The sequence below is a fragment of the Hipposideros armiger genome, unplaced genomic scaffold, assembly GCF_001890085.2.
Source record: "Hipposideros armiger isolate ML-2016 unplaced genomic scaffold, ASM189008v1 scaffold_41, whole genome shotgun sequence".
Lineage (NCBI taxonomy): Eukaryota > Metazoa > Chordata > Mammalia > Chiroptera > Hipposideridae > Hipposideros > Hipposideros armiger.
Genome location: NW_017731391.1, coordinates 5,360,187 through 5,385,320, shown reverse-complemented (window position 1 = coordinate 5,385,320; position 25,134 = coordinate 5,360,187). Strand labels below are relative to the sequence as shown.

At 37.1% G+C, this 25,134-nt stretch overlaps 1 protein-coding gene across 1 annotated transcript in view; it reads left to right on the top strand.

The window, feature by feature from the left end:
* GRM1 (glutamate metabotropic receptor 1) overlaps nt 1-25,134 on the top strand; it is a 391,756-nt gene that overhangs the window by 257,388 nt on the left and 109,234 nt on the right. The window contains exon 3 of the mRNA XM_019638971.1: nt 14,002-14,237. Within this exon, the coding sequence (XP_019494516.1) occupies nt 14,002-14,237 (236 nt within the window). The remainder of the gene's footprint in view (nt 1-14,001; nt 14,238-25,134) is intronic.

Below are 25,134 nucleotides of genomic sequence, written 5' to 3'. Positions count from 1 at the left end.
GCAAGGTAGAGATGGGATTATCTGGGAAAGATGTGTGGAGGAGGCTTGTGTCTAATGGGACAAATTTTCTTGACATACACAAGAGACCCGCAGGCTATTTGAGTATGTCTTCCCAGCATGAAACACTGACAGCTTTGACTAAAAGGTACTAAGAGAGTATGGAATAAAACTGTCAGACTTACAAAATTATACCAGTAGGAAATAGGCTGATCACCTATTCAACTGCATGCACGTGCTCTACTTTATACAGAAGGAATGATATCTTCATGGGCACAGAGCCTTGGACCAAAAGGCAGAGCCTGGGACCACGGAGGCTCATGCCTGGGCCTTGAAACCTATGTTGCTTTGCCCAACTAGATGTTGAAATTTCTTGGGCTTGGTGACTCTATTCTTCCTTCCATTTTCTTCCTTTTTGAATGGGACTGTGTATAACTGGTACCCTATGCTTGTCCCACAGAGTATAATTTTTGTGCTTATGGCTCTTGTACCACCTAGGTTATGTACATTCAGACATCATGTGTGTGAATTGTAACTTTTCTGTGTTTTTTTAACCCTAACCCATGCATGGACTGACTTCAAGCCTCCTCAGCCTGGTGGGCAATGCTTTCAGCCCCACCCAGTGGATTCTGCACCCTTCAAGGCTTCCAGCCTTATGCTGGGGAGTCAGCTTCAACACCCTCACTTCCACAGTTCATGAAACCATCTATCACACCACTGTTGGATCTTAGAACCCATTTTCAATTCTCCAGGGCCTCCTTCACAGAGACCAAATGCTTGTAGACTGCTGTTGCATCGTCTCATGCTTGTTGTTTGACTTTGATTCCCTTTCTAGCTCCCAGGAATTACTTTTTGTTTCGTGATTATACTTTATTCTGTATTCCTAGGTAATATAGTAAGAGGAATAGCTGTATCAACTTAGTTGACCAGGTTGTGAGAAGTCTTAGCAATATTTTTAAAATTCTGCTTTTAATGAAAAAAAATAGGACTAGTTTGAGCAGTTAGGATAAATTAATGAGTCACATAGCCATTGATCCAAGCTTGTTAAGGATATTTTTTTCCCTTCAAATAGAAGGATCTAGAAATTAGAGATTAGAATAATTTGCATTGGGCCTGTTAAGGGAATTCATTATGGAAGTTACTAAACCATCAGCTTCACTTTGAAAAAGACACAAATTGCTATGCTTTGACCTTTTGTTCAAGTAAGAAAAATAAATAAGTTTAATAAAAAGAACTGAAAAATACCCTGACTACATGGTTGGCATCTTAGAACATTAGAAAGCAGCACTGGAAAGTTATCCCTCTACATGTGTACTGCTAACTTTCCCACCACTGTGGACTTCATATGCTCATTTCTTAGTCCTTTCTCCCTCTGTTTTTTCTTCCTTCCTTTCTTCCATAAATGTTTACTCAGACACAAAGTTATATTGTCTGTAGCAGGGAAGAATTATTCTTGTTGCCTGAGGACTCTCATCAGTTCCATTTTAAACATCCAATTATCCTTCAACTCAAGAAATTACCCAGAAACATACAATTTCTGAGAATTACTTAAGATCTTCAAACCTCATCCATTGTCTGCTATCCTTTTATAAACCTCTTATATGTTATTATTCATTATACCTCCCTTCCCTGCTCCCATGTATACTTATGTGCCCTTTTCCCATGGGCATAAAATCAAATGGGTATTACTGTCTTCTAGCAAGGAACGCTTATTTTTTTCTCTTTTTCACAGAAATGTGCATCAGTCTTGCTTCCCATCCATGGTCAATAAACAGAGCCCTCCTTTCAATCCCAGGATGCCTAGAACCAGAGAGCACTAAGAGATAAACAGTAATGGGAATTTTAGAGGTAGAACCTGTTGAATAAGCTCACTTTTAACTCCAGTGAAGTCAAAAGCTAAAGCTTCGAATTCCACTCAAACCTTGCAGAATTTAAGCTCCAAATGGGTCAGTTCTGAGCTAGTCCTTGTGGGATCCTATGGCCAATAGCTTACTATGACACAAGATGATTTTGGAGCCATATCGAGCTCCCTCAGAACGTAACTTTGAAATTTTTCTGAGTGGCACTTGGGATAGCTCTGTGACTTGTTCAGTGAGTTATTTCCAGGCCCATAATTACATAGAAAATAGGGTACACTAAATGAGGTGCAAGTAAAAGCTGTGACTTGCCCTAAGCTCCATTGGCCTCACTGATTTCTCCAGGGCCACTTGTTAGTCTAGGTCAGGGGTCGGCAAACTTTTGAGATGGAAGAGCTGCCAGGGGTCAGCAAACTGTGGCTCGCAAGCCACATGTGGCTCTTTGGGTACATACATATGGTTCTGAAGTAAAATTGAAAATGAAAATAAAACTATCATAGTTTCATTTATAAAATTTGTAAAGGATATTATTCACATAATGGTGATTATGTAAAAATATATTTATGGCTCTCAGATAATTTTTAAATTGTTGTGAGGGACAGGATTGGCTCTTCCAGGGGTCGGCAAAGTTTTGAGACGGAACGTACCCAAGGAGCCGCATGTGGCTCACGAGCCGCAGTTTGCCAGCCCCTGGTCTAGGTAATCAAAATGAGACGACCTCTCATTAAAAAATATTAGCTTCATTTCCTAGCAAGAACTTAAAAAAACCCCTGAAAACACTTAAAAGCTTTAAGATATCTTAGAGAATACCAAATATATGGAGGACAGTTGTAAAACAGAAAAATATCCAAATATTTTCTGTTCTGATAAATGTAAGTAAAGACTTTGAGCCTACATTTCTATGGCACGTGGATAATGTTCAATGGCATCTGATATACCCATAAAGTAGATATTATTATTATAGCCAGTTTCAATCTACTGACATGAAGTGACTTAATGCACAGCTGGGAAAAGATGCTAACAGCCGGTTCTTGCCAGCTGCCTTGAGCCACCTCCAGCATACACTGATTATAATATTCTACATGAATTCTTGAACACAAATTAGCTCATAGAGTTTTTTGTAATCTATTAACTCATTAATCCATCTAACAAATATATAATAAGCACCTAAGATGAGCCAAGAATTATTATCAATTCTGGGGTCTGTAAGTGAACAAAAAAAGATAAAAACCTTTATGCCTATGTGATTTCATTTCAGTGGAAAGGTATAGAAAATATATCTTATATGGTATATAAGATAGTGATACATTTTGAGGAGAAAATGGGGAGTAGAGAAGAGGGAGAGAAGGAACACAATTTTAAACAGGAAAAGACCTCACTGAGAATGTGGTATTTGACCAGATATGAAGGAAGTGAAAGAGTGAGCCATGTAAATATCCAAATGAAGAGAATCCCAGAATCCCAGGCATATACAGAGAGTGCCCAAAACATGTATACACATTTAAAGAAAGGAAAAAACTATTAAAATTGTAATACTCAATGTATACCGATAACAAAAGATGAATACAAGCCATGTCTGACTTCTGCAATTACAAGAGGTGCTCAAAGTGGTTACCATCAGTGTCCAGGCACTTCTGATTATGGCGAACTATTGCTTGAGCAACGTTGACCTAAGCGTCCACTTGTATGCATTTTTTTGGCATCCCTGGTAGAGTAGCCAGGGCAAACCCCCTAAGGCCAGGGTAACCCTGGCTCACTGAGGAACAGCAAGATGGCCAGTGTGGCTGGGGCAGAGCAAAGGGTAGGGTAGCGGAGATGAGACAGGTCATGGCGATCAGCATGTGTAGGGCTGTTAAGGTACTCGTTGAAAGGCTCTGGGTGAGGTGGAAAGGCACCAGTGGGTTTTCAGCAGAGGAGTGTCAGGATCTGATTTATGCTTTAATCAGAATCACTTCCTCCTTATTGCTTTCTTTTTCTAATGGGTCTCTTGCCTCCCTTCAGTTGTTTCATAACAATTATCGGGGATACTGCAGCTTCTCACTTGGATGGCATAGGGACCTGAAAAATAAAGGTTCAACAGCAATAAAACAGCCAGGGATTTAGAACAGAGAGCAAATAATGGTAGTTTAGGTCTGTAAAATGTTGCATTTGGAAATGAAGCCACCACAGGCTTCCCAACAAAATGAACAGCCTCTACTTGGTAGTCATGGCTTCATTTATCATAAACATCAAGATGGGGTTTCTGAGATGTCTTTTTTTTTAACTGTCTTAATAGCATTGGTTTTTACCTTAATTTCTAAGGCTTGAAAGCTAAAGAAATCTTCTAGAACAGTGCTTCTTAAAGTCTTCTTCTTCTTTTTCTTTTTTTAAAATTCCCAATCTAGTGTGGAGTTGTACTTTGGTAAAATGTAATAAAAATAAATTACTAAGAAATCAAATACAGCATAAGGATGCGCAGAATACATGTCCAAAGTTATATATTAGACTCAACATAAAATCTCATTTCAATAAATATGAGAAAAATAAATGAAGCAAAGGAGAAAATAATTGTAAAACTGTACCCATTTTTCACTGGAAGTGCATGCCTAGGTAATTAGTAGTGAAAATTGCTATTATATGCATAAACTTTAGATGTTCTATAATTGTAAATAAACAAAAAGTTGTAAGGGAAGTAGAGATTCCCTATGTTAAATGCTTGTATGCACACTTTGAACAAACACTGTGCATATCAATATTTAAATGTTATACTCTGATAAATGAGTTTTTAGATTAGCTAATATGGATTGGATTAACAATGATATTTGCATAAGGTTATGCATATGTAAACTGTAAACTACCTCTTTATTTTGTTTTTGTGACATTCCTCATAGAATAACCACCCTAACAGAGATCTGTTGATAAAAATGAAAGAAGAAATTTTATAATTTCAACAAGTATGAGGTATTCATTTTAAATTTTGATCCCAGGTAAAAGCAAGTGATACTGTATTTTCAAAAGTCATCTTCAATGTTTTATCAGTAGCCAGTTCCAATAATTTATCTCTTAAGGTTGTAGTTCAATTTAAATTATCTTTTGATGAAATAAATGGATTATGGGTCCATTAATTTCTTAGATGAGGATTTTTTAAATGAATAATAAATTTAGTAACATTTCACCTGCTATGGACTGAATTGTGTTCCCTCCCCTACAAATTCACATGTTGAAGCCTTAACCTCCTATATGACTATATTTGGAGATAAGGTCTTAAGATAAGGTATTTAAGGTTAAATGAGGTCTCAAGGGTGGGACCCTGATCCAATAAGATTAATGTCCTTATAAGAAAAAAAAAAAGAAGAAAGCTTGTTCCCTCTCTCTCTCTCTCTCTCTCTCTCTCTCTCTCTCTCTCTCTTTCTCTCTCTCTCTCTCTCTCTCTCTCCCCCACCCTCCCTCTATGCCATGGAGGAAAGGCCATGTAAGGACATCGTCTGCAAGCCAGGAAGAGAACTCTCACCAGAAACAATCAATTGGAACCCTGACCTTGGACTTTTATTCCCCCACACTGTGAGAAAATATATTTCTGTTATTAAAGCCGCCAGTCTACAGCATTTTGTTACGGCAGCCCAAGGCAACTAAGGCTACCAAATTCATCAAGTGCTTGCTGACAGCACTTTGCAGATAATACTATCAAGATCATGTTTCTTCACAGATGATTATTTTTCTTTAAATTAAAATGGTGACATAGCAGTATATAAAACACTTGTTTTTCAAAGTTTCTAACTTTTAATTTTGCCTTTTGATCTCAGCTCCTATTTGGAAAGAAAATTAATTCTTTCTTTTCATGGAAATATAAAGATCAATAAATATATATCAAATATATCAATTAAAAGAGCAAGTCAGGCTTTCCTATTGATATCTTTAAATGTTGGCACCAAACTGATTTCCTGTCCTGAAGAGACACTAAGAGTTTGTTCTGTAGTTCAAACACTCTTGACATAACCTCCCCTCGATACCAATAGTAGCTGTTATGGTCAGGTTCCATATTATCACAACTGGCTATGTGGGGAAAAAAAATAAATGAAAAAGGATCCCTAATTTTTAGCATTTACTGATTTCTTTGAAGTATATATCTCCATCATGGATACTATCAACCTATCAACATGAAGTCACTAAACGGCATTCAGAAAAGGCTAACCACTAGCTCTGATGAGCCAATGAAAGCCCCCTCCAATACATTGGTTCTTACAGAATTCAAAATTTGTATGATGTCACTAAGCATTGTTTTCTTCAGCTCGCCTTTGTTTTTGTAAATCAAGACTTTGTCAGTGAAGAAAGTGTCACATTGATTTACATTCTCTCACAATCTACTTCACTTAGGTAACTATTTTAGAAGGTTTTCCTGATGTTGGCAGTAGCAGCCTCAGAGTATACACCTAGACAAAACTTACACTGCCAACTACATTTGTTGACAAAATAATGCTTCATAATTTTATAAAATTTAGAGCTAGTTTTGTGTCTCAGCAATAAAGCTGAAAGATTTAAATAAGAGCAGTGATATCTTCCTACAAAACTTCATTATTTTCAAATTGCACATATACTACAAGAAGTGCCCCATATACAATATCTGCACATTCACTGAGTTACAATGAAAAAATGCTTATTCAGTGAGTTGACTCTCCATACTGTTAGATAGTTTCAGAATTCATCAGGCTGCGATTGCATTAGAAAGCAGTACCTGAGGTGCCTTCTTTACCAGCGTCACTGACATTTCTAAGCAAATATGTTTGATGCAGTCATTCACCAGTGTCTTGGCAACTCCATGTGTATTTTAGTCTTAGCAACTCAAAATGCCACTTCATATAAAACTCACGAAACACTAATTATATGTAGAATATTGAACATATGCTTCTCTCTGTTTTTTAATTCAATACTTTTTCTTTCCAAGAATTATTTATTTAAATTATTTAAATTTAACCCTTTATGTTTGTTTTATATAAATGATTAGTAAATTTTGATGATTACATGAATTTATCAGTGTAAACTTCTCCCCCCAAAAAATACATTGTGGTTTCAGCACTTCTCCATCAATTTGGGATAAAAACAAAATTCAATATATAGGCTGACATAGTTTCAGGAATATTTCATGGAACTGTTCTTGCCCTCATTTCTGTGGAAACATTTCCCATGGCCCTGTCTACATTTGAATACTATTGACACATTCAGCAGAGTATGTCTTTTCTTGTTAAAAAAAAAAAGTCCAGTGAAGCTTGTGTGGCCATATGTAATTGGAGTTAAAGAAAATAATGAATATTATTTCTCTAATTTAGAAAATAATCTTAAATGTTAATTTATAAAATAGACTTGATTAAAATTTAAAGTGATTGTGAAAACAAATTTATAAAAATAAGTGCTGATACATTCTCAGATATTTATACACTTTTGGGTTACAGTTGGCAAAGTAACCTCAAAATGTCACACATTATAACATGGCTTTACTGCATATGACATGCACACAGCTTAAGCCACAGGCAATTTACTATATGAATTCGAAAACAAAGCGTTTATACTCTATTCAATGACATGAGTTCACCGATCATGTTCTTCGATCTTGCAACAATGTCTAACTGTTATAGATTTTTCTAAATGCTTATTCGAATTCTCTGTATACTCACTGCCTCACAGACTGGTCACAAATAGTTCATGAGCTGGCTGCCAATCCTTGGATCACACTGTGTGTAGCACTTTTGTAGAGAAGTCTTTCCCAAATGTAGATATAGCTCAGTATATTGGATCATGAGGAGATGGATGATAAAGAATTTGTATTATGCTAAGCAAAATAAGTCAGACAGAAAAAGTGGAGGACCATATGATTTCACTGATATGTGGGATATTAAACCAAAAGCAACAAATGAACAAGACAAACAAATAAAGAAACAACAACTCATAGACGCAGACAATAGTTAAGTGGTTACCAGAGAGCAAGCGGGGAGGGAATGGTAGATGAGGGTAAATGGAATCAAACATATGGTGATGGAAGGAGAACTGACTCTGGATGGTGAGCACACAATGTGATATATAGATGATGTATTACAGAATTGTACACTTGAAACCTATGTAATTTTACTAATCATTGCTATTCCAATAAATTTCAATTTTAAAAAAAGGCAAGAATTTGAAACATCCAGTAAGACTTTATCATTTGCTAGATTGATATTGTGCTAAGTGTTTTACATGGATTATCTCATTTAATTATCACACAACTCTAAGAGTTTCATACCATTTCCATCCCTATTTTATAGGTGGAGAAACTGAGGCTTAGAAAGTTTTAATAACCAAATCCTATTTCATATTGTCTTACAGGATTAGTTGAATGAGAGACAAAATGGGCTGCTACTTTGGTAGTAGAATTTGAAGGAAGCGAAAGACCTAGAGTCATCTCCCCTTATCCATGGTTTCACTTTCCATGGTTTCTGTTACCCACAGTCAAAAAAAGTCCAAAAATATTAAATGAAAAACTCCAGAAATAAACAATTTGTAAGTTTTGAATTGACCTCTGTTCTGAGTAGCATGATGAAATCTTGCACCATCCTGCTTTGTCCCACACAGGACATGAATCACCCCTTTGTCCAGCATCTCCATGCTGCATATGCTCCCAAAACTTTAGTCACTTAGTAGTCATCTCAGTTATCAGCTCAACCAGTATCGTACTTCCTGTGTTCAAGTAACCCTTATTTTATAGTTATTCTATTTTATTATTTATAATTGTTAATCTCTCACTGTGCCTAATTTGTAAACTAAACTTGATCCTAGGCATATACTATGTATAGGAAAAAAGTACTGTATATATAGGGTTTGGTACTATCCATAGTTTCAGGCATTCACTGGGGGTTTTGAAATGTATCCCCCATGGATAAAGGGGAGCTGTTGTGCTTGTCCACAAGTCACTCCCTTCATTGCCCATGCTTCTTTCACAATGACTTGAGATTGTCATTAATACATAAAAAATGGCCCGTAGAAGGTTTTGAAAATGGCCTTCGTATTTGCATGGTTGTGTGCAATATTTATTAGTAGATACCTTTGCCCTGCATTTCTGCTAGGACAGGACAGTCACAAGGTGGCAGGTGATTCCAGGTTCACGATGACTGGCATGGGTTGCAGGATAAGGGTAAGGAACAGATTGGAAATTAAGGATAACTGATCTCACCTGATCTCCTTTACAGGCAGGTTCAACTTCTTGATAATTCTCTTCATTTTTCTTCTGTTGCCTTTGACTCCTTCCCATTCCCTCCTCCACTTTGGTTATTTTTCTACCGTAGGGCTAGAAGTCAGGCTTCTGTTTGAATTCTAACTCTAGCAGTGCAGGATAATCAAAGGTGAAAGTAACCCCTCATCCTCACTTCTGATTTTCAATGGCCTGAGTGACATCTAAGTTCCTGTCCCAGATAGTTAAATCAAGAGACCTACAGTTTGTGTCAGTTCTGTATTCATGGTGGAATAGCGGCAACTAATTTTAAAATTAATTCTAAACTAATTGTGAGGACTACAGCAATTCCTGGTTCATCAGCACCTCCACTGTGCTTTCATATTACAATGTAGTTAGCCTGTGTGGTTGCACGCATGGGTGTGCGCGTGCATGTGTGCACATATCTGTGTGTTTCCAGAGTAAAATTTTATCTAAGAACCAAAGAAGCTTCTCAAGTGCACAGTCTAGAATGTTCTTTCTAAAACAAACAAATCAAATCATATCGTATTCCTGCTTAAAATCCGAGTAGTTTCTCACCACCATAAAAATAAAATCCAAACCCCTTAATTAACAAGGATGTTAAAGTTTTTCTAGATCTCACCTCTGCTTGTCCTAGCATTCCGGACCTTGCACACTGTAAGTAAAGTGAATGCCTTGCTGCTGTTGTTTGAAAGCTTTATCTCCTCTTTAGCTGTTCCCTCTTCCATTTCCCTCTTTACCTGTGTAACTTCAACTCATCCTTTAAGTCTCATCTTAGATGTCACTTCTCTTTGGGCAGAATCTCCCTGTGCTCCTGAAGTTGTCTTCCTTTCCTTTCAGTCTTTGCGACACTCTGTGGCTATTGTGTATTTAAGGCCAGTCTTCCCCACTTTTGAAATTGCCTTGAGTGCAGGGGCCTTGCCTATATTTTTTAGCAATGTAGCTACAGCAGTCAGTAAAATATCTCACTTATGCAGCAGTCTTAGTGAATAAATGTTGAATGAATAAAGCCAGTCTAAATTATTATTGAAAAAGCTGCTATTACCGCCATAAAATTTCCCACAATTGACAACACCTGATTTAAATTACATTATGCTACATTTCTTCAACCTTTGTAAATATGATTAACATTGCAATTTATAGAATTTTGCACTTGTTCACATGTGTTTTTGAAAATAGTGTTTTTATTATGCTTTTCTTGTATCTCTGATTCTAATGTAATCCCTAGGATATTTTTAAAGAATTATAGTTTTATTATCAGGTACACACAATTACTCGAACTCATAACACAAATCAAATTGCTTTATTCCCTAGACTGTAATTATTTTAATTGATTGTAACCAGGTTTTTCTAAAATGTTTTTGAACAATTTTTGAAATGAATACTGTTGTATTTCTGGGGTTTTTTTTGCTATCAATTTGCTTTTTAAATTATTTTTACTGATACAATGCAAACATAACACTCATGTAGCTCTTGTCAGGTGAAAATTGGTAGAATTAGAAATAATATTTCCTGTTGTTAATCTCAGAATTTACTAAGTAGAAAAAAATCTTATTATTCAAGTTGGATTGTAAAATTTTCTAGGGGCTAGAACAGTGATTTTGTGGGATGAGAAGGATAGCCTCGTGAACGAATGGCTCCATGCAAATAAATGTTGAGGGAGGTAGAAGATAAAGATTCCTGTACATTTGTGAGGAATACTTAGGACAGGTAGCTTCCTGTGAAATGTTCACCCTGCTCATCCACATGGTGCAGTTTTATTTCCAGACCCCAGGTAGGAAAAGGAGCTCATAGCTGGGAAACAGATGGAGCAGCTTCAGCACCTCTGAGGCTGGTCAGCACCAGTTTAGGGGGATGCTCTCCGGACGCTCGGGTGAGCAGGTGGCTGCCAGTCATCACAATCTACACCACTGTCACCATCAACGACAAAAGGAAAAACTTACACCAGTTATCAGTCAAGCTCCTGACTCCCTGTTTTCAAGTGTGTTTTCCAGGGAATTCAACAAAGCGATATCTTCGTTAAAAAATGCCAGTACAACTAAACGGTGAAAATCCTTTAAAATTCCCTGTAAATACATAAGACAACTGGTACATAGACAAAAATAATTTAAATATATGAAAACCACAACTTGCTTTGTGCGTGTTTTTTAGCCACTTTTTATTTGTTAACCTTTCCTAACACCTTACCTGTGATAGATTTAAGATCTTAAACAAACTTTAGCCATTAACACTTCAAAGGATACTAATATTCGCCAAGGAATTCCAGTTGAACATTTTCTCTAGCACAACTGGTTCTCCTTGATTTTTTGACTCTTGGATTTAATGCGGACTCTAATTTCTGGAAGGGGCTTATCTACAGGGAGGGGGAGGGTATTTGACCAACCAAAAAGGGGCTTTAGGGCTCCACCCCACTATAATTCTGACTTCAAATTGTCTGTAGCCTTAGATGGAGATTTAGGCTTATGATGAGCTTCTTTGTGTTGTTGGGAAAAAAAGACAAGAGGTTACCCTTTCTCTGCTTCTAGTCCTGACATAAGATACTTGCTTTTATAAACTGAGAGTGTGTTTAAAAAAAAAGCAAATAAATGCTTTATAAGACTCATTTCATGCATTTTTTAAAAATTGTGGGTTTTTTCTTCAGACACACACACACACACACACACACACACACACACACACACACCATGTAATATTAAACCCTGGAGAAAAACACAGTCCAGGCCTAAAGTTTTATACTCACAGGCAAAATTTCTTATGAACCTAACTGGTTTTATTTCCACCCTTTTTTTTTCCAGCATGACATGAATTATATAGCTCAGGTCTTCAAATTGCAATGATATAAACATGAATAAATTGAAAGAGTTAAACTAGTTTGAACTTTTTTTCAGTAGACTGAGAATATTGAAAGATAAATGAGTCCATTCTTTTCTTTTCTTTAATCAATTTGACTGGTTATTATGTCGGTGATGATGAGTAGAGAAGGACTTGCCAGAAAAATACTCAAGTCATTTATCACCAGGGAGCAGAGCTGAGTGGCCTTATTATAACAGACTTCCAGCACTTTGAGGACTTCCTGTCGTCCTTAGGATAACAGTTCCTAGGCTAGGATTTATGCCCCCACCCTCTTCTCCTGCCACCGTTCTCTCAATGCACCAGACCTACTGACTTTAAAGCCCTTGAATGAGCCGTGCTCTTTCCTGTATGTTAGATAACCTACCAGGAACCTTCTCTAAATTTCTTGAATGAGCCATGCTTTTTCCTATGTTAGATAATCTACCAGGAACCTTCTACACCAATCCCTCCCCACTCTTCACCTGAATTAACCTCTGGGTCTAAAATCAGACACCACTTTCTTAGGAAAGCCATTTCTGATCACCCCTGCCCCACTCATACTCACATATGTACATACACACCAGACTAAATTAACCCCCAAGCCCTGCCTAATTATAGTACTGGTCCCTTATTTACCTTCAGAGCATCTGTAATTCTTGTTTAGTGTCTGTTTTCCCCACACGTCTGTCACATTGTAAGAGTAAAGGAAAGTGTGCCTCATTCTTAGTTGAACCCTGAGCATAGTAAAGCATCTGACATGTGGTGTGTCCTAGATAAATGCTGAAGGAAGGAAGGATGGAAGGAAGGATTTCTCTTTTCTTAGAGCCTTTACTTTCAAAAACATACCATTATAAATTCTTTCTCTGTCCCTTTGAGATATAAATTTGCTCCCAGCCTTTTCCAAGTTTTATAACAGAGAAATTTCTTTCTCAGGGACCTGGGAGCCATTTCTATGAAATGTAATCAAGAGTGATAGCAAACTGTCATCCCCCAGTTTCTGTGGGAACTTGGGAACCTAACTTAGATAAGTGACAATTAGCAAGTGCAGATGGCTTCATCACGTTAATCAAATACCCTCAGTGTCCCCTAGCATGTTCTCATTAGCTCACCCCAGCATTTAAGATTCCTCCCACTTTTTGTTTCACAGGATTGAGTTCTGTGTCTGACCTATTGAAATAGTCTTGAATAAAGTCTTTTTTTTGCCTGTGTCACTAACTATCCGGTGCAATTTTTCTTTGACACCCTCTTGGGAAGGGATCACAGCCACTCACATGAGGCTTGGCCTAGCTGGCGTATACGTATATATGCTTGAATTAAATTGGAGCTACATCACTCGTGGCAGATGTGAATGTGCTAGAAGGTGACCAAATTAAAATAATTCAAACCCCCTGAATAAAATATTAGTGAATTCCCATTCAGTGAGCAAGAAGATTATTGGGGGGCATGGTATTGTTTTCTTTTAATGCTGTTATTTTGAAATAACATTAGAAGACAGGAGAAAGCATCTGGTCGCTTCTAAGCAATGCAAATTTGAACAATGTCCAGGAGCCAAATCTGTGGTTCTCATGTTTCTGAGCTAAATCAGTGCTCTCCCCCATGTAATGCAGCTTATATAATGGTCTTGATTACAACCCTGAAAGCTTGCAGAGCTCTGATTGGGAAGGAAAGCCCTTAGTGCCTGAGTCTCTTTTCCCCCTGGTTTGGATGGGAACTGATGAACTTTGTGGTCTAGTTGTAAAGAGCCTTGGGGCTTGAGGGCCAGGCTGCCTGGTCCATATCCCGGCTCCCACAAGATTTCAGAAAATCTTCTGACTCGGTCAAAGTGAGTAGTGTAGAATCTGATGACTAGTAAATGCTCCATAAACATTCGTTCTTGTAATTGTTACTACCATTGTCTTCATCATCACTTTCATTACTGTAAAAAACAAATACACAAGATATTATGATTTCACAACTTTCTACTCGCCACCAGAAAAAAAAAAGTCATTGATGAGGAGCAGTGCTGGCTGAAAATAGACTTTAGCCTTGCTGAATTGCTTCATTCATGCCTAACTCTGAGCTCTATTTGTGAGATGTTTGTCTTTCTCTCTCCCCACCCCGGACCCTGATGTTTTTTAGTGATGGATGGGCAGACAGAGATGAAGTCATTGAAGGTTATGAGGTGGAAGCCAACGGGGGAATCACGATAAAGCTGCAGTCTCCAGAGGTCAGGTCCTTTGATGATTATTTCCTGAAGCTAAGGCTGGACACTAATACGAGGAATCCCTGGTTCCCTGAGTTTTGGCAACATCGGTTCCAGTGTCGCCTACCGGGACACCTTCTGGAAAATCCCAACTTTAAGAGAATCTGCACAGGTAACTGGTGTTCACAAAGTCACAACTCAGAGGTTTGGTCACCTCCCCCAGCCCCACTGCAGCTTGCTACATGAGAGTAGAAGGTGTGAAGGCTGGAGATGCAGAGACTAAACGGTCATCTTTATGTATAAAATAACTAGCCTGAGTGGGGAGTGGGTATTGCCCCAGGCATTCATGTTTCTTTATTCTGGAAAGACTGCTTTGGTCTTTGGTAGAGCAAGTGGTCAGAAGATATCAGAGCATCAGTAAAGGAAAAGCAAACTGAGAATTCAGGTATCTACAATAGTATTCAAGCCAAAGGGAAGAGATTTCATTGCAGGTGTGCTCCAAGAGGTTAGCCACAGATATAAGTAAGCAACGCTGGTGTGATACCTTTTTCTTCTTTATGACTTGCTTCAATATACCAGTCACAAGGAGATGGAATAATGTCACCCAGGGCCACACCATCAACATGGGTGTGTGTGGGCATAGGTGGCAGGACACTCTGCACTGTCATCTGTAAACAGGAATGACGGTTCTCAGTGATCAGGTTCTTCCCAGGTGTTGCTTACTAGCATATTGTTCCAGATCTTTCAGGGGCTTGGTGAGCTCCACAGGACATCTTCCGCCAGAAACTACTGTAATCCAGGCTTCTTAACATGCTAACTTTTATGAGTATTCTCATTACTGCATAGAGACATTGCTGTCCCCTGTCCTTTCTCAATATTGTCCATGCTGCAAAGATGGATCATATCTGGTCTACTTTAGTGCCATTCAAAGCCCACTGTCCATGCATGATGGGCTGGCATTAAACATTGCCTCCATGACTAAATGTATGTTGTAGCACAGTTGTGTAGCATGACTTGTAGTTCGGGTAACTAGGCTGAGCAGATATTATTTAGATAAGTCGAGGACCTATTTATTCATATAACACGCATGTATAAAACTGTATTACAGCAAAAAAAAAAGGGGGGGGTGGGGATAGAGAAGTATATAACCCATGACTCTCAACCTGGAGAAATGTATGGTCTCTTTGAACAAATCAACCACGTCATGCAGATGATATAGATAAATAAAAGCCAAAGACAGTGAGTTTTTATAAGACAAGGTAAGGAGATGGCTAGTTACATAAATATTTTTAGTTTTAATAATAGTCACACTTTGATGTTAGAAAATTATTTAAAATACCAGTATATTTAAATGCAGTGATATATGTCTGACTTTGTAAGGTTCAGCAGAGTTGAAGTTGTCTGGTGTGGATCTATTTTCAATTAATCAAGGTTGTTAGAGCTTCCTCAGTGTGGCTTCTTGGGAGGCTGAGAACCTCCCGTGGGAATGGAGGGTGGGAGGGGTGGGAGGGGAGGAGGTGAGGGGAGGAGCAGGGGTTATGGGGGGGGAGGTGCCAAACAGCTACGCATCTCTGTCACCTATGAATCTCAATGATTTCTTTCTCTCAAATAAGAGACCAACAAAAATTAAAAACTCTAATGAGCCTAGTGATTTTGCCTCGTTTGCAAAATGAAGAGATTGAGAGTGGAATGGCAATGGTTTCCTTGGGTCCTATGGCAGCAGTGGAGTTAGAACATGCATCACCTAAACACCACAGTGCTTGGCTACTTTTGGACTTAGCATTTAGTAATATATTACCTTTAACTGTTCTCTAATTGTTTCCTAATGAGTTTTGTTTCTTTCTTAAAATGTAACATGTTGGAAGATAGAGAGCTCTCGCAACCCTCATAGAGCTCTGTACAGCATGGATGTCTGGAATCTCAGCAATGTTTATTAGCAAATTAATCAGTTAATTTATATTCTTTTAGTGTAGGGAGTCAGTGAGTTTTACTGTTTTTACAATAAAAGTTAAGGACAATTATTTTGGAAACGACATATATTTTATTCATTCAACGTTCAACAAAATTTACTGACCACCTACTATGTGCAAGGATTTATTTTAGGAGATGGAAATAACAGTAGAAAACAGAGGAGGAAATGACCTGTCATCAATAACCTTACATTCTAGTGCAGGGAAATAAACAATAAACAAAGATAAATTAAGCAAAATATACTCTTATTAGTCCTAAGAGCATCAGAGACAGTCAAGAATGGGGACAGGGAATGATGGGATAGAGGGATTGCACTTTAAAAGAGAAAGGTCAGAGAAAGCCTCACTGAGAAGGTGACATTTCGTTAAAGATTGGAAGCTATGAGAAAGTGAGCCTTGCAAATATTGGGTGAGGGCATTCAAAGCAGAGGGAATAGCTAAAATAAAAAGAACCACCAGCCTGCCTGGCTTAGTGGAAGAACAGTAAGGAACCCGGGATGGCTGGAGCAGTGGGTGCTAGAAGAGTAGGAGGTAAGTCAGAGAGGAACCCAGGAGAGCACATCATGCAGGACTTGACACCTTCGTGAGGAGCTTGGCTTTGTTCTGAGTGAGGTGGAAACCACTTGGAAGTTCATGTATAGTAGAGACATGATTGCCTTACTTTTTCTGAACAGAATCACTCTTGATACAGTTTTTAAGCTTTGACAGAAGGAAGCAGAGAGGTGAGAAGGCCACTGTAATAAAACAGGTGAGAGTGTGGTAGGCGGGGCAATGCTAATCGCAACCCCGTTGGAGAGAAGTGGTTGAATTCCAAATATATTATTTTGAGCATGAGGGGATTTGCTGGCAGAATCATCAAGAATGGCTTTGGTCTGAACAACTGGAAAGACGGTGTCACCAATTCCTGAGATGGGGAAGACTCCAGAAAAAGCAGGTTGGGAAAGGAACAAGAGGTAGATTTCAGACAAGTCAAGTTTGAGATGCCTATGAGTGCTGCCACTACATGTCACTCTGTCATTGTAGTTCATTAGAAAAACTCAGAAGACTGCTTACTAAGCCTGCTGGAATGTCTTCATGTAAGAATTTCCAGTGACCTGAGTTCTCAAACAAAAGTGGAACTCGGTGGCCATGTATAATAACATTGCATGTCACAGGGCACGCAGATGTCAAGGTTAAAGTCTGAACTTGGTTAACATCCACAGCAAGAAATACCAATGTTCAAATTTATAAATTGTTCCTATACTGTGCTTGACTCTCAAAGCTGCTTTTAAAAGCTTCTGATGTGATTACAACCCTGAATAAACACATTTGTTTGCATTTCATTGTGGAGTCAAGTTTCAGCAAATACGTCTCTTGGTTCTTAACAATAGTTCTAAGCAAGGCAGAAAGCTTCTTTGACTTTTCTATTTGGAACTAATTCATGAAATGTATTGATGCTTTCTGCCACAGAAATCCTAGCATTTTCTCTTCAGCAGTTTGTCTGTGCTATTGATGTGTATGTACATACATTCACGTAAACTCACCTTGCTCTTCAAGGCTGGTCTCTGTATTTCTGTGAAATTGGCTTCCATGTTGTCAAAGAACAATATAAACTTTCACTTTATGTATCACTCTTATGTAGCTGAGATCCTTGAATATAAATAAATTTTATAGTCTTCAAATGAATATGTGGACACATTTATGAAAATTAATGTGATCAAGTAGAATTAACCTTTCCATACAATGGATAGCTACTGTTTCTGTCACCCATTTTTATCTCTTCTAATTGGGTCACTATGGGTGCTTTGGAAAGTTTTGATATGGCAGTTAGTTTCCATAGAAACCATTATTGAGCTTAATCTCAGATGTCACTGTTCAAATAAAGAGTTCAGGTGCACGAGATTGTCAGTTTGACTATTAAGGGTCCTGAACCCAGGCTGAATAATTTGAGAATCACTGTGGCTAATTAAAAAGTACTTCATGCAAAGTCTACATCACTGCTTAATTAGTTGGGAAAATCGAGTGTTTGGAGCTGTGTTGGAAAAGCACTAACTGAAACATCAAATCCTAACTTCTAAAACATTTATTGTGTGAGGATAGTGCAAAGAGTAGGTATAAAGCAAATCAAAGTCACTCTGTTCCAGTAAATGTCTTAGCTGCTTACAGCATTTGTGTCATGTTTACGATGGCATAGTGCTTTATCTTTCCTGATGAGAATTGCCCGAAAGATTTCATGGGAGCTGAGAGACTATTGCATTTGGAAATGCAATCACTGGGTCCCACACTGGTTCTTCACTTGGCAGACCTCACTTCACCTCTAAGGCTCAATGTCTGCAATTGTAACATAATTTCTACTTCACATTGGTGCTGTGAGAATCAAATGGAATAATACTTTGCAACCTATAAATCCTTACATAAAGGTAAAGTGTTGTTATTAGTGTCATGTCTTACCAGAAAGTAAATAAGGAATTAAATGGATCACCTCATTCAAATTTATAGTTTTTGAAATTATTAATTTAATATAACTACAGTCCAGGATGTGAAACCTAGAAAAAACAAGTGCACAACCCTTAATCAATCACCTTTATACAGTGCAAATATAGATATTTTCTTTTGTTTTTTTCCTATGTAGGCTTTTATAATTTTGTCTAATTATCAGAGCAATTCATACTACTATTCTTTAACATATACAAATTGGAAATATAGAAAAGCATAATAAAGACGAAGAGCATTTCAGAAGTGCCCTTGTGTAACCACTGATCATCACTGTTAACTGTTTTATATATTGTCTGTGTCTGTGAGTTTTGTTTCTTCATTTGTTTTTCTTGTTCTTTTGTTGTTTTCATTTTTATATACCACATATCAGTGAAATCATATGGTTCTCTGCTTTTTCTCCCTGACTTATTTCGCTTAGCATTATAATCTCAACGTCTATCCATGTTGTCACAAATGGCACTATAAATGGCACTATTTCTTCTTTTCTTATGGTAGGATAGTATTCCATTGTGTATATATACCACAACTTCTTTCTACTAAATACATTGTCAAATTTTTGGTGTTTTTTTAAATCTATATATGTAATAGTTTTAAACTTCTCTTTGTCATTAGACTCTTTCATTCTTAGAAAGGTGACATAACATTCCACAAACAGATAAGCTATGATTTATTTAACCATTTCATTCTTCCTACATATTTAGGCTGTTTTCAGTTTTTAATGAATTAAAAAAAAATAAGCTCCTGTGAGATAATAATTCTTCTTAAACCTTTATTTTTTGCATTTCAGATAATTTTCTTAAGATATATTTCCAGAAGCTGAATAACTCAGTCAAAAGTTATAAACATTTCTAAGGCTTTTCAAAATAAGGAGTTCCAAAAGGCAACTCCTACCAGCACTGCATGAAATGTTGTGCTATTTTTATTCATTTCGTTTTCATGGTTATAATCATAGTGTGCATATATTATGTATTTTGTTTTCACTTACGATTATGTTTTACTTTTTTGATATTGCTGCATGGCCCTTATAAACTCCTTTTAAATAGTTTCATAATAGTCTACCGAGTGAAAATGCTATATTTACGTGCCTTTCTTACATTGTTGGACATTTAGGTTGATTCCAATTTCCTTCTTATAAGAAAACACCGAATATGGTACAGCATTTTCATGGTTGTTTTTATTACTATTTTTGGACTGTTCCCTCTCTATAAACTCCTAAATATATAATTATTGATCTAAGAACATGACCATTTTGGGATTTCTTAAAAACATATATATATATATATATATATATATATATATATATATATATATATATATATATATAATTACCACTGTCTTGCAGTAGCAGCATTAAGATTTGCTGAGACTAACAGTATATTAACTGTATGAGTGTACCAGCTTCAATCTTTTCTCACCAGCCTTTTTCACAATCCAGGGAATTCACAATCTTAATTGTATTTTTCCCCTTATTCTTTGTATCAACTGGGAACAGATGGGCACACTGCCTTTTAAAATCTAGTATAAATTTATATTTTGTTATTACCCAAGACATAATGAAAGAATTTAAATAATATCTGTAATGTTTACCCACAGCTCAGGATTTGTAAGATAATGGCGACTAGTCTGATACAACAAAATTTCAAGACTTCTAAGCACTCTTGCCCAGCAGCTTGGAAATGGCAATTCACAATTTTCAGATTGGTACTAATTTTTATAATGTGTTTGCCTCGCTGTTAAGGTTCAAACTTTGTGGACTTTTCATTTTGAATTAGCTTATTTTGTAAGGTTGAATAAGATTGGTTTTGTTACCATTCGGTCCAGATTAAGATCGTCTATAAACTGAGATAGGTTCCAATTTATTTAGGTAATAATTTCTCTTTGCTTTTGGAAGTTTGGCCCAAATGTCAATATGTACTCCTGGAGAATATTATTTGCCTTCACCCAAGAAGTTTGTACTATTAATTAGAGCTTGTGAAAGACTTCACAATTCTCCACCCCTCTCTGTACCCAGGCCCTTTGAAATATGACTTTGCAAGTCCTCCCATTAACAGGTAGAGTTTTGTTTCCTACCTGTTTAATCTGGATTGACCTTAAAGATTATTAGTTCCAAGTCTAGACCTCAAGAGGCTTCACCTACTGCCATTCTCTTTCTTGGAATCCTCCCTCAGCTATCTGTACAAGCCTGAGTTAGCCTTCGAACATCAGAGTGATAATATGAAGCATAAGCAGGGTGATCTCTCAGCCGAGGTGATTCTGCATAAGGCAGGTCCCAGCCTATGTACGATCTGACTGATGACACATGAGCCAGCCGCTAACGTGAGTCATGTCCAAACCAGCATAGGAGAACTTCCCAAGTGATGCCAAAATTCATAAACTGAATAAATACTTGTTATTTTAAGTCACTAAGCCTTGAGATGATTTGCTATGCAGCATTATTTTGGCAATATATAATATTGATAAAGGGGCTCCACAGCTTTATAACCCATGACCCTCATGTAGGATGATGTATTTGGTTTAATTAAAGGGACATCGTTCCTTAACCCAATTCTAGAGTCTTTCCCTCTTATAAAAAGAATGGTACAACATTGCACCCTGCATCTCATGGAAAAAAGCCAAACATTTTTATAGACCCTGCAGTGCAGAGGATTGAAAACCCCCTGATCCAAGGCAGTAAAGTGATTCTACTTAGGAATGCTGGTGCGCACACAGGAAATGCTGACAAATGGGGCACGGTTATACTTGAGTTAATCAAACACCCTCCAAACAAAATAGTTCGTAGGCTCTCATACAATGCTGGTAGAAGTTGCTTTATGGAAACATGTTTCAAAGGATTTGGACGTTGTTTTAGTCATTTGGGGCTGCTATGACAAATTACCATAAACTGGGGTGTTTAAATAATGAACACTTTTCACCGTTCTGGAGGCTGGAATGCCTGAGAGCATGGTTTAATTCTGGGTAGGGCTCTCTTCCTGGTTTCCTCACATGGTGGAGAAAGAGAGAAAGAAAGCAAACTCTCTTCTCATAATGGCACTAATCCCATTTGAGGGCATCACCCTCAAGACCTAATTACCTCCCCAAAACCCCATCTCCAATATTATCACATTAACGATCAGTGTTTCAGTACATGAATTTTGAGGTAACAAATGCTTGGTCCATGGCAGATGTGCTTATATCATTTGGTTGGAAAAATAAAAGTGAACCGACTTGTGTCACACCTGGACCATACAATTTCTCAGACAAATCTCATTAATTATGCATAGATGAAGCTCTGAAAATCATATACTGTAAGCACAGTCTTGGTCTGCCTATCTTTTGCTAGTACTTTTGACCTGCACTGCCAAATATGGTAACCACTCGCCATGTGTGTCTGTTTATATTGAAATTTAAATTAGTTAAAATGTAATGAAATTAAACATTCCGTTTCTCCATCTCACTAGCCACATTTCAAGTGTCAATAGCCACATGTGGCTAGCGACTACATCTTGGACAGTACAGATGCAAAATTTCCATCATTGTGGAAAGTTCTATTGAATAATGTTGCATTCTACTTTCCTAACCCCATAAATGCAGGTTTGGTTGTTTCTGTGGTTATTTGCATCTAATTAACAAGTCAGAATTTGGAGCACGATTAACTTGTTGAATATTCTGACCAACTATAACAGCTGAAAGATGTTCTGAGCCACGGCTTCCATTGTGCTTGGTGATTCCCACAGTCTCCACCCCAAATATGGTGGACTGGTTCCCACAAAGACCAGGCATGTCTTCAATCTGTTTAAATTCAGTATATTTCCTTACTTCATGTCATTTTCATGATTGAATGGACTTAGTAGAAAAATGCACTTGTTCTATCATTTATAACTCATAAAGATTTCATAAAGGCATAAATTTTCCATCCTTTTACTTTATATACATCTTCATTCTGTTCCCAAAAGGCTTGAATGATTTTTAGCACCAATAAGATATATCCTTGTGGTATAAAAATGGAAATTCTTTGAGACCTCTAACACTCATAACAGTAATTAGTTACTATTTTATCTTTTAATAGAAACATTTGATTTATAGTTGTACAATGTTGGATATATTAGTGGGCTTTTTTTTTAAACTATGTTTACAAACTAGTTACCTAGAGATTGCCCTAAGGTTTATATACACATTATTACTAGAATTTGGTTCACTCTGTTAATAAGCTCTTCAATTAGATAAAATTTCTTCTTATTAAACCATTTATATACTTCCAAAGTTTAATGCTTCCACATGTGGTCCAGCCTACCTGCTGAACAAATTTGAGAGTGGATGTTTTCAGTGATTAAAATCTATGGCTATTCTTCATAAAGAGTAAGCACACTGACATGAGAGGCTAGTAAACATTTAGGTTATCCCAAATGGCTACATATGGGATTACTTCATATCCTATATGTTGTGTTACTTCTGTTGATCTTAAACAAATAGATGACCAGACATTTCTCAAAAAAAACAGGTTTATTCAGGAAAAACAAAGAATTGCATTTTAGGACATGTGGTCTAATAATGAACCACTTAGAAGTCCAGAGAAACAAAGGAGGGGAACACTCTTTTATGGACTTGGGAGGGGCTGTTGTAAACAAAGAATCCATTGGAGGAAATTGAAAGTTCGAAGTATAGTGATTTTTCATTGGCTGAGCTGTTTCTGGGCAAGGAGGAATCTTTTCTGCCTCCTGCTGAAGTAGTAAAGTAGTATCAGTGTGGGAGATGCAAAGTAAGCCTCCTTTTGGTGTCAGTAGTGTGCACTGAGTGACATGTGAGTGAGAGTTTTCTCTTTAAGCCTCCCACTCCATTTTAAATGAGATTTTGTTTATTTTTTATCATTTAAATTTTTATTAAATTTATTGGGGTGACATTGGTTAGTAAAATTATATAGGTTTCAAGTGCACATTTCTATAATACATCATTTATATGTCTCATTATGTGTTCACACCCAGAGTCAGTTCTCCTTCCATCACCACATATTTGATCCCCTTTTCTCCCCTTTACCTCCCCCCTCCCTCTTACCCTCTAGTAACCACTAAATTGTTGTCTGTGTTTATGAGTTTTTGTGGGGTTTTTTTGTCTTTTTTTTGTTCATTTGTTTCTTTCTGTTTTATATCCCACATATGAGTGAAGTCATCTTTCGAGGTTTTTGTTTATTAATTTTCATTTCTCACCAGGAGTATATTTTTGCATGTCATGTCTTATACATATTTGCTGCTGGGGAATCTCACATGAAGTAAAATCATAATTTCAGCCATCATAAAATGTTACAGTCCTTTTATGATGTGTATGACAAATATATTTGGGGTCTGACCCATTTAGGGTTTTTTTTAATAATTTTATTCAGATACAATTGCCATATAGTAAACTGCACATATTTAAAATGCATAATTTGATAAATTTTAACATATGTGTATGCCCATAAAGTCATCACCACAGTCATGATGACGAGCATATTATTTCCCAGGTTCCTTTGTCACACTGAGAATTCCTCCCTCTACCACTCCCCACCTTTCCCCACCCCTATCTGCAGGCAGCCACTTATTGGTTTTCTGTCACCATAGTTAATTTGCCATTTCTACACTTTGATATGAATGAATTTGTACATTGTAAACTCTGTCTGCATTCTTTTACTCAGAATTATTTTAAGATTCAACATTGTATTGCATATATCAACAGTTCATTACTTTTAATTGCTGAGTGGTGTTCTGTTATATGGATATATCACAATTTGTTTATCCATTCACCTGGAGATATGCATTTGATTTGTTTCCAATTTTTGGTTATTAAAAATCAAGCTGCTATGAATGTCCATATATAAGTCTTTGCAGAAATATGCTTTCATTTTTTTTGGGGGGGGGGTGAAGTCCTAGGAGTGGAATGGCTGGATCTTGTGGAAGGCCCATGAGTAACTTCTCCTTTTTAAAAAATTGTTATTAGTTTCAGGTATACAAAGCAATGTAATAGACATTTATACCCCTCACAAAGTGATAACCCTCCCAATTTACTACCCCTCTGACATCATATATAGCTGTTACAATACCGTTGACTATATTCCCTACGCTTTACTTTACATCCTGTGACCATATATGGTCAGACAATTAAGTTCGTGAATTCATCTTAGAAAAAGTGCTACATACCCCATACTGAATATCACTATGGTCACCTTTGAAGTACTCCCATTGGAAAGTCATGCACTGATGCCAGCGCCTAATCCACCCTTGAAAGCAATTTGGATCTTTTTTTCTGGCATGGCCATCAGAGCTGTCATCGTATTACCCTTGATGTCCTGAATGTCATCAAAATGTCTTCCTTTCAATATTTTCTTTATCTTCAGGTAAAGAAAGAAGTCATTGGGAACCAGATCAGGTGAGTAAGGAGGGTGTTTCAGTTATTTGTTTAATGGTTAAATCTCCCTCACAAGACAGTGCCATGTGAGCTGGTGCATTGTCGTGATGCAAAAGCCATGAATTAATTGATGGCAAAAAGTTCAGGTCGTTTTTGTCTAACTTTTTCACGCAGCCTTTTCAGCACTTCCAAATAGTAACTGTTTGTCAAGTTGGTACAAATTCTTAATGAATAACCCCTCTGATAGCAAAAAAGGTTAGTAACATCGTT